Here is a 10094-nt window from a genome sequence, read left to right as displayed (position 1 = left end):
TGTGCGACGAGAGTAAGAGGAGAACATCCAAGGCGGCGGGATTTGGTTTGTGGAATTACGGAGGGCTTTCCGATCCTGTGATCGCTCTTCCGACAGCGAGTTTCGTCATTGTCAATTACGGATCTGCGAGAGATCGCCGTAAGTTTTTATCACATTTAATTAATTCGTCTATCATGCATTTAGAACATATTTTCTACCCAACAAAACCTGTCTCTTTAAATAGGACTTTAATTACAAAATTTTTTCACAAGAATTCCTAAAAAGAGTAGAAGAGCAAGATGATACAAATTTCTGAATCTTAGGCCTGTTTCACCCTCAATATATAATTAACACTTCTTTATCTACACTCATATCTACTACCTACTATTTGATTAGAAAAATTTAAAAAAAAAATATTACAATGGCATAAAGCTAAACTGTACATAATAAATCATGTGACGTTTCAGGTTAGCTCTTCACAATGTGGGATTTTAGGCCTGGAGGCTGTTTTAGCCAAGAAGTTTAGTAAGTCGCCTTCAGTGGTTTATAGATCGGACTGGATTAGTCAATTCAACCGGTTGGGCGAACCGAGGAGAGGCTACCCTATCTCCCTACCCAAAACTGTATGTGTAAATTTCCCAGAAAAAAGTGTGAACCCAAAGGGGATTTCAAAAATACTGCCCCTCTTAAACAAGATGAACTGAAAGCAGTTTACCACTAAGGGGTTGTGCAGGAGGTGGAGTCCAGTCTGCAATTTTCTTAGTCATCTGACCGTGCAAAGATCTCAGATTGCTCGCTGGCCAAATCGTGTATGTACATCTCGGACACAACAGTAGGCAGGGCTGAAAAAGCAATGCCTGGATGTGGATATGTCAGCTTCAGAGTCTCTTTCCTGTGTTTCACTTTGCCTCTTTTGACTTGTCCTCAGCTTTTTTCTTCTCGAGCTCAGCCTGCTTGCAGTTCTCCTCATGTGCCCGCCGAAACAATCGTACAAAATTCAGAATAGTAGTGACGACTACATGTTCAATGTATTGATGGAATTCTCACAAATCCTCCTTGGTTTATCAAAGTAGCTATAGAGATTCTGGTTTAAAAATAAAGTACCTTGTTCGAACGGGCAGCGCGTAGGGTCTTCACCGAAATATAGCGCAAGTGAATCAGCATTTTTAGCCTGTCAGAATTTTAAAGACATTGATAAATCTTATAGTTCATATCAGAAATTTGAAGTAATAGGATATTACAATGAACATATAGTCCACGTTTCAGAGGCATACAACTGCAGTATTTAGTGCTGTCAAGGATGCGACTTGTGCTGCAGCAACCGAAGTGAACTCCTTCAAAGTCTAGACACAAATTTCTTCAGTGATACCAGCAACTCAAGTGTGAATCAACTGCAGCTTGAATTCAGAAAGTAGGAGCGCGTACCTTGCAAAAAGTTTCTGATACTGGGCCATCGTTTTCTGAAGCTTTTAATTCCACTTCAACCTTTTCTAACCCCTTAACTATCTGCTGCTGTTCTTCTGCCACCGATTTCAATGGTATCTGCAAACACAAATATAGCCCTTTAGTATCATGAGAACCAAGAGCTTTGAGAGAGTAAGAAACTTGTATCGAAATTTAGAAACCTTTGATGCAGCTTCCAAGCTGACAAAAGCTTCGTGGAAATCCAGAAGTTGTGGGAACTTCTCAGCAAGGACCTGGAACTCATTAATAATGCATGAAATGTAACTTTAAAGTTCCAATCTGAAATCAAGTAGTAACAATCTCGGAGAGCATATTGAATCCTCATCCTTTTTTAACAAAAGACCACACCTTACATAGGTAATGCATCAAGGTCATCTTGTTATTAGTTGCACGAGTATCCGTAAGCTTTAGAAGGCTATCCAATTTGAAACCAACTGCAGATCCTATACAACATTGATAACAACAATCCATGAGAAAAAAAATTAACATTAAAATCCTCAAAAACAAACAAGAAAGTATACCTCTTGCAGTTCCCTGGTTTAGTGTGTTTCCGAGATATAAAATCTTTTTCATGATTTCCTTGAGCTTATCGGAGTTGCGAACCTGAAACACCATAAAGAAAAAAAGAGTTATCCATCAGGTGCACTTGAAAATGCAAACATTTTCAAAGGATTTACCTCGTCACAAGCAGAATCAACAGTGTTCAAACTCTTCTTTATATCTGTCATCTGAAAAGAAAAATGATAGGGAAAATTTTCAAAATAATATTAAGAATTTTTTAGATATGCAAAGAGATTAGAGAAATAAAGAAATTATATATGGACCTGTGCATTGAACTGAATCTTGAATGCGAATACTCTCAACTTGGATTCAACTCGTGGCACTGTCATCAACTCTAAAAAGAACTGCATTACAATTGAGCATTAATTATTTTCTAATTCAAAATATATATCATCTAAAGTTATATTATTGGATAGAGATTAGATAAATATTCATGAACAGTGGAGTTTTGAATGAGCTATAATGCATAGAGGAAAGCACCTCATAGATGTGTGATCTATTTATGTGGGATGGGTTACCTAGATATGCATAGATAGTGTGTGCTTCCATTAAAAACCTAGAGTTTCAGATAAGGGAACTTCAGCAAATTTGCACAGATATACATATTGTTCTTCTAAGATGGGAAGCTATTTCCTCCAAATTTAAGGCTCTAGGGAAGAGTTTTGATTTATTATAGTTTCCTATTAGAAGTCACGAAAATACACAAATAATTTCTTTAGAATATTGTCATCAAACAATTTAGCTGTAACTGATAATAGAAACGCATGCAATTCAAACTATCTTCAATCAGTTAGCAAACATCATGGAATTTATGAATTAAAAAATTATCAATGAAAGATGGGTATGTATATATATACCTGTTCGCATTTTCCAAGACTTTCAATATTGCCGGTGTAACCCTAACAACCAAAGAATTGCAATAACAATTTTAATGAGGTTTCTCTCAAATAAGCCACATTCAAATTATTAAAAAAAAACATTTTTTTCTGCCACAACAATGTACAAGAATAGATAGAAAGGGCACAACGATATATACATGCCTTAAGAAGCTCCATTTCTTCCTTTGTGGGACAAAACTTTATTAAGTTTTCTACTTGATCGCCATCAAGAAGTGATTCATTCAATTCTAGAACAGCATTCTAAAAATTGGAAACATATAGGAAAAATAAGTTTAATTTTTTCTGATGAATTTGAAAAAGATTAGTTAACTACAAGGTCCACTCCGCATACTATGTTGTGTATACGTGGATGATACATTTATATATCTATTATTTTCTTTTGTTTCCTGGATGGAAAATAATATAAGAACAATTGTTCCATCCCCACATTGGCCTAACAAATAATAATAATATGATAATTACAAAATTTGTCAACAAAGGATGAACCTACCATCATCTCGGGCAATGGCATCTTGATTTTGGTTAGCATGATTTCAGTATTATTGGCTCGCCTTAGGTCAACCTACAAATTTTTAATTATGATATAGAAAGTAGTAAGGAAATTTCCAATTTATAAACACTCATTTCTTATAATAGAGATAATGTGTCAATTGAAACATAATTAAATTACCAAGTGAACTTTGTCGCTCTTGGCAGCGGCTTTGTTTTTTCCTTCAGATTTTCCATTTGGCTTCGGAGCAACAGCAGAGAAAAGAGTTTCAAGTTCTGATACATCAAACCCAGAAGTGCTGCATTTAAAAGTCATTCATTCTAAGTTTTAAGAAAATATATATGCAAATCTATATAAAAATAAATCAGAGATTATAGTATTTTAAAAGAGAAAAAAATGTATACCTTTGAGCGTCAGCATGCTTTTGTAGTTCAGCCCATAAGCTACCCTGCATTGCTTTAGTAACTTTCACCCAATGCAATGGCTTAAATGGTGACTTTCGAGCTGCTGCACCGGGTCCCATAGGGCGTCCCCTTCCTCCCGCCAAGGGATTTGGTGCCGAACCTCTCATTCCTTGTGAACCTGGAGGAGGTGGTGGAGCCCCAGGGCCTCCTGGTGGAGGTGGAGGGCCACCTCCAGGGATAGGCGGTGGAAGTGGAGCCCCACCTGGTAGTGGGGGAGGTGGAGCTCGTCCAAAACCACCGGGTGGTGGTGGTGGAGCAGGAGCTCCTCCGAAACATCCAATGGGTGGAGGAGGAGGTGGAGCTCCTCCAAAACCTCCAGGTGGTGGTGGTGGCGTAGGAGCTCCTCCGAAGCATCCAATGGGTGGTGGTGGAGGTGGAGCTCCTCCAAAACCTCCAGGTGGTGGTGGTGGCGTAGGAGCTCCTCCGAAACATCCAATGGGTGGAGGAGGAGGTGGAGCTCCTCCAAAACCTCCAGGTGGTGGTGGTGGCGTAGGAGCTCCTCCGAAACATCCAATGGGTGGAGGAGGAGGTGGGGCTCCTCCAAAACCAACGGGTGGTGGTGGTGGAGGAGGAGCTCCTCCAAAACCTCCAATGGGTGGAGGAGGAGGTGGGTCTCCGCCAAAACCAACAGGTGGTGGTGGTGGTGGTGGAGGAGGAGCTCCTCCAAAATCTCCAATGGGTGAAGGGGGAGGGGGAGGGGGAGCTCCTCCAAAATTTCCAGGGGGCGGCAGCGGCAGTAAAGGAGGAGCTTCTGAACCTCCGAATGGTGGTGGCGGAGCACGAGAGCCCTCAAAATCTATTGAGTGTGGTGGAGGTGGTGGTGGTGGTGGTGGTGGTGGTGCAACTTGCCCAAAACATCCAGGACGAGGTGGTGGTGTAGGAGGACACCCAAATTCTTTAAGAGGAGGTGGTGGTGGTGTAGGAGGGCACCCAAATTCTTTAGGAGGAGGTGGTGGTGGTGGTGTAGGAGGGCACCCAAATTCTTTAGGAGGAGGTGGTGGTGGTGGTGTAGGAGGGCACCCAAATTCTTTAGGAGGTGATGATGGTGGGGCTTGTTGAGAACTTTTAGGAAGTGGTAGTAGAGGTGCAACATGCCCAAGATCACTTGTGGTTGATGGGGGAAGTGAGACTTGCTCTAATCCTCCAAGAGATGAAACTAGAGCTGGAGTTTCCCCAGAACTATCAATGAGTAGAGAAGATCCTTCATAGCTTCTTGGTGGAGGGGGAGGGGGAGGTTGAACACAACCTTCTAATAGAGGAGGTGGAGGATAAGATTGAGCACAACCTCCATACATAAGAGGTGGAGGTGGAGGTGGAGGTGCTAGAGGTGTATTTGAAAATAGAAATAGTGGTTGAGCTTGCTCACAACAATTATATGGTGGTGGTGGTGAATATTGCACACAATTTGTAGGAGGTGGCGGCGGCATTGGTGGCGGAGGTGGCGATGGAGGTACTAGTAAACTTTGCACACAACTTATAGGTGGTAGTGGTGGCGGCAATGGTGGGGTCTGTGACGGCAAATCTTGTGCAAAATTTGGAGGGGGAGGTGGTGGGACAGATGTTGATTGGGGACCTAGCTCACTACTTGTTGGAGGAAGCTGTGGCGATGGCTGTGGTGGTGGACCTTGCACATAATTTGTAGAAGGAGATGGTAGTAGCTGCGGTGTAGGCACTAGCTGTAAATCTTGTACACAACTTATAAGAGGAAGTAAAGGCAATTGTGGTGGCAAATTTTGCACACAAATCGTAGTAGCAGTTGGAGGAGGAGGAGGAGGAGGAGGAGGTGGTGGTGGTGGTGGTGGTGGTGGAGTTAATGGTGAACTTTTTACACAACTTGTAACCGACGGTAATGGCAATAGTGGTGAGGATGATGATGCTGAAACTTGTACATAATTTGTAGAAGGAGGAGGAGGTGGTGGACTAGAAGCTTTTCCAAATGCTTCTGATTGTTTTGAAAATAAAACTTTATCATTTCCTCCATATAAAAGAGAATCAGCTAGTTCTACACGTCCTTGATGGGAAACAGGCAGAGGTGGAGGTGGTGGTGGTGGAAATGACATTGGAGGTTGTGTGGAATTTTTAGGGGAGGATGGTGAGGAGGATGAAGGTTCCTCATAATTTCCAAGGAGAGTTGATGGAGGTGGGGTTTTACAACTTTGGACTGCTGGTGGCAAAGATGAAGGTAACCCACAAAATCCAAGAAGAGGAGGAGGAGGTGTTGGTGTTGGTGATGGTTGAGATTCTTTCAAATTACTTATAGGAGGAGGTGGACTTAGGTCTTTTTCAATTACTCCAATAGATTGCACTGAATGTGAAGCTTCATCTATCTTGCTACATAAAATTGGTAGAGATGTTCTCTGAACACTTTCAGAAGGTGACATCGGAAGTGGAGGTGACGGAGGTGGTGGAGAACCTAATGGAGATGATGTTAAACACACATTATGTGTTCTTGGGGAAGAGGATGGTTGCACTATCTGTGGCATCAGAGGTAAATGTGATGATGCATTGTCAACTTCAACACAAGAAGATGGTAATGTGTCTGCAATATGCTTGTTAGTATATTTTATCCATGGAGGTGGGGGTGGAGGTGGAGGTGGAGGTGAAATTTTAACTCCTATATTTGTTGGAGGAGAAAGTAGAGATGGGTCACCTGGATGTGATGAGGAATTGACAAGTCCAATATATTCTTTATCAAATGTATCCTTCTCTACAGGTAAATTCAAAGGTAGAGAATGATAAACACTCTCTCCCAGAGGAGATGAAGAGGCCTTGGGAATGTTACTTAACCCTCTTCCACCTACTGATGATGTATAAGAAGGTTTAGTAAGTTTAGAATCAGAAGGATGAGATGGTGCTGACAAAAATGCATTAGAAATGGGAGCTGCAGCAGAATGAATAGAAGAAGAGGGTCGGGCATGTGAAGGAATAAGAGATTGAAAAGTATGTGGTTGGGATGAGAAGGATGAGCCTACTGAAGGTAGATTTAAATTCAAAGGTAATGAATTTAAAGCTGAAGATTGCAATAGAGGATCCATTTTCATAGACCGAAGTTGATCAGACAATTGTGAAGATAAAGCCGCGATCAGAGCAATAGAATTACATAGCATCTGAGGATCTGGAACTGGGGGAGGAGAAGCTTCCAATGTTTCAATATTCTGTGGAGATGTAGAGAATACAGATGATGATGTTCGAGAGTTTGTAAACTGCAGTGTTGGGGAAGGAACTATCTTCTCACTTGTTGAAGATATATTAGATTTGGCAAGAGATAAGGATGGTGATGGAGGTGGAGGTGGTGGCCGTGGTGGCAGTGGAGGAGGTGGTGGGGATGAGCGAGGCAAAGCATCTGAAATAGCAGGCCGTCCATATGTATGCATTGCCTCTGAAACTTGCTTCGTTTTAAGCGATGATGATGGCACTAGCTGAGATCCACAAGTTACAGTGGTGCCTGTAGAAGCAGTAACTGCACGTATAGCTTCTTCGGCATCTTCCTTCTCAAAAAATCCACGAGTTTTGGACAGCATGTGAGATTGTGATGGCTCATGTACCAAATTTGAATCACTGCTTTGGTTGGAATGGAACAAGTGTGGCTTTGATTTTAGAAATTCAATGGCATTCCCCATACTTCCCTGCTTGCCAATCTCGTCATCAGATAAAGAAGAAGACAGCGATTGTTTGTTATGGACAAGAAGTAGTTCCATTTTCTCGTTTTCATTCGCATCCCCGCAAGTCTTTCTTAATTCAAAACTTTCTGAATTCTTTCTTGACTTTTCTGATCTCCTTTTCTCTTCAAATGAGAAATTTTTGGAGTTTGTTTTGTGGATCAACTTATCCATGAGAATTTTCCCTTGTTTGGCATAGGCTCTATCCATGTTTCCTTCTATAGATCCCTCTCCAGGCAGAATAATCCCATCGTCCAAAAGACTAAATTGTTCAGGAGTAAAAGATTCCAACTGGTTTCTGTCAGGAACTAAAGCCTCTAATGTGTTTGAAAAAATAGCTGACTGCATATCAAGATCCCTTTGCCCATCGTGCCATTCAGGACTACTAAAGATCTCTTCTGCCTCAAAGAACTCTTCTGCCGAGCCAACTTCCATCTCATCCTCAACTATAACTCCCATTTCGGTGGAACTATCGGAACCGGCTTCAAACTCTGAAAAGAGTACCTGATTCAGGGATGAATTGCTTTCAACCCCAAAATACTAAGCAAAGGCAAAAGAGTGCCCATCACACTAGTCAAAAAACAAAGATGATCGATCGTACCTCTGCATTGAAGTCCTTTGGAAAGCGCTCCTTAGCATCCCAAGCGATGTCAATATCCTCAAGAGTTAGCATCAAAATATAAGATTGAACGAAGGTCGTGTTGAACATCACCCTGAACATTATCACCTCTTCTTCCAGATACTCATCCACGTTGATGCATTCGAGGACCAAATCTCCTTGAACACAACAGCGGACATTTAACTTTATTGGTGCATCTTCAGCCTGCGATTCAATTTAAAAAAACAACAAAAAAAAGAGAAGGTAATGATATGGAATTAAGTAAGAACAATGGCATTATTTCTCCAAGCATTTTGACCTGTCTATAATGGCGAACATGCTTCCTTGTCTTGGCCGTGGAGAAAAGAAGCTTGGAACTTCTGTCGGCAGGGAAGAGAGGATCCTGACCATAGACACGGACGATGGGCCTGCAACCTCCTCGTCCATCAAAATTGGGCACGACTCTCAGAATCAAGCAATCCAAGGTGAAGGGAGTATCCTGAGGAGGCCATGAATCGCTACCAATCTTGGAAATGTATTGCAGGTATCTGATATGGGAAGGCTGAGGGTTCAACGGAGACAATAGTTGAAGCAATTCCTTGGGCGCCTGCTTGTACACCATCTCCAGCGTCCTCTGTTCGCCACTGTACTGCCGCCGGTAAAGCAGGAGGCTGGCGAGCATGAAGGCGAGAATCGGCCACCCGCCTCGCTCGCAATGCATCATCAGCACATTTTGCTGCCGTTCGAAGGGCAGCCAGCTCTCGCACAACCGCAGGAAGTGGTGGATGATCTCCAGGGGAAGAACCGGGCAGCCTTCGTAATGGCGAGGGTAGCTCCGGGTGGTGATGTCGTAGTGGGACAAGATGTGGGAGATGTTGCTCTCCACCTCGCCCTCGAAATTGATGACCAGGAAGGAAGCGTCGGGGAAATGCTCGCGGAGTTGGAAAACGATCTCCTCTACATACTTGTGGTAATCGTCTTCTTCCATCGTTTCCGAAGAAAAACAACAATCGAACACTGAAACCCACCCCCAAATCGATCGTAAGTAACAGACGAAGAAGAAGAAGACGACCAAGAAGATTCGAGAAAGACTGAGGAAGATGAATTACCGTAGACCCTATCGGTGATCTCCAGAAGTCGATCGGGCGGCTTCCGGTAGAAGAGCCTCCTAAAGAGCGCCATCCGCCGGCGCCGCCACCGGCGGCCGTGGTTCCTGCCTTCCGATCCAAATCCCTGGAGCTACGAATGTTCCAGTGCCGACTAGGGGACCGGGAGGCGGGACCAGCGCGTCCAGCGTGCGACGCGACGGGGAGATCGAAGGCGTTTCGCCGGAGCAGTGAGCGCGTCGCCGGGAATAGAGGTGGGGAAAACAAAAAAGGTCGTGCAGAAATGGCGATGTTTCTTTTTTTCCAACTTTTTTTTTGGAGGAGGCCAATAAAGCCAGCTCAGCCGCGGGCACCACCAACGCCGGGCGGCTTCTCGTTGCCTCAGCCGACGTGGCGAGTCCACCCCGCCGCACCAGCTGGGAGCCACCTTTTATAAATCGAAACTCCCTGTTGCGGGTCCCGCCCGGAATGCGCAAGTACTCCGGTTAAATGGACGGTGGGCATAGGGGTCAGTTTTGGTCGAGTACACATACTTGTTTTGGATTTTGTGGGGTCGATTGGTTGAGACGCGGCAAGTGGGTCGAGCATGGATGTTCATAAAACTTTGAATTAGTTTCAAAATTATTTATTTTAAAAAGAATTAATTATTTTAATGGTCTTAATCTCAGCGAACAAAATAGATAGATGCTGACCCGATAAAATCTTATTTTTATTTATTTAATATTATAATAACATCCCATTTATATACGTCTCTATAGTTGTCGACCCATTGACATAGTGGTCCAATTCATGTGGAAACTATATTTAAATTATTCAAATGAGGCTAATGAGTATTTCCCACTTGACATCGCTCAATTAGCTTTCCCAGATGACT

The 10094-nt window shown here is 43.0% G+C and overlaps 1 protein-coding gene across 12 annotated transcripts; it reads right to left on the bottom strand.

The window, feature by feature from the left end:
- Positions 1-288: 288 nt before the first annotated feature.
- Positions 289-9767, bottom strand: LOC122005783 (formin-like protein 20). 12 transcript variants are annotated; one of them, XR_006118543.1, is made up of 18 exons: positions 9224-9764; positions 8434-9131; positions 8118-8339; positions 3798-8020; positions 3574-3691; positions 3394-3465; positions 3045-3143; positions 2862-2903; positions 2268-2348; positions 2121-2171; positions 1965-2046; positions 1797-1886; positions 1605-1676; positions 1405-1521; positions 1221-1322; positions 1084-1150; positions 695-994; positions 289-590 (listed from the first exon to the last, which is right to left on the bottom strand). XR_006118543.1 is itself a non-coding variant. In XM_042560984.1 (17 exons), exons 1-17 carry the CDS (start codon positions 9294-9296, stop codon positions 879-881), a joined length of 6297 nt encoding a protein of 2098 aa, XP_042416918.1. In that variant the 5' UTR covers positions 9297-9760; the 3' UTR covers positions 289-878. The 12 variants fall into 12 exon arrangements, 3 of the variants coding, with proteins under 3 accessions (XP_042416918.1, XP_042416917.1, XP_042416920.1); XR_006118540.1 differs by having other exon boundaries at positions 289-600; positions 1254-1322; positions 1792-2046; positions 9224-9762; XR_006118539.1 differs by having other exon boundaries at positions 1254-1322; positions 1792-2046; positions 9224-9762.
- Between the last annotated feature and the right edge of the window lie 327 nt (positions 9768-10094).

Source organism: Zingiber officinale, chromosome 7B (genome assembly GCF_018446385.1).
Source record: "Zingiber officinale cultivar Zhangliang chromosome 7B, Zo_v1.1, whole genome shotgun sequence".
NCBI lineage: Eukaryota > Viridiplantae > Streptophyta > Magnoliopsida > Zingiberales > Zingiberaceae > Zingiber > Zingiber officinale.
The sequence above is the reverse complement of the archived record's forward strand: the minus strand, read 5'-3'. Positions and strand labels throughout refer to the sequence as shown.

What these genes read in the sequence shown, in the direction of transcription:
- LOC122005783 (XM_042560983.1), bottom strand. Translation starts at nt 9,296, where the DNA reads ATGGCGCTCTTTAGGAGGCTCTTCTACCGGAAGCCGCCCGATCGACTT. An exon ending in TGCCATTGCCCGAGATGATG is followed by an intron (nt 3,144 to 3,393) that starts GTAGGTTCATCC and finishes TCCAATTTTTAG; the next exon opens with AATGCTGTTCTAGAATTGAA. An exon ending in TATCAGAAACTTTTTGCAAG is followed by an intron (nt 1,323 to 1,404) that starts GTACGCGCTCCT and finishes ATTTGTGTCTAG; the next exon opens with ACTTTGAAGGAGTTCACTTC.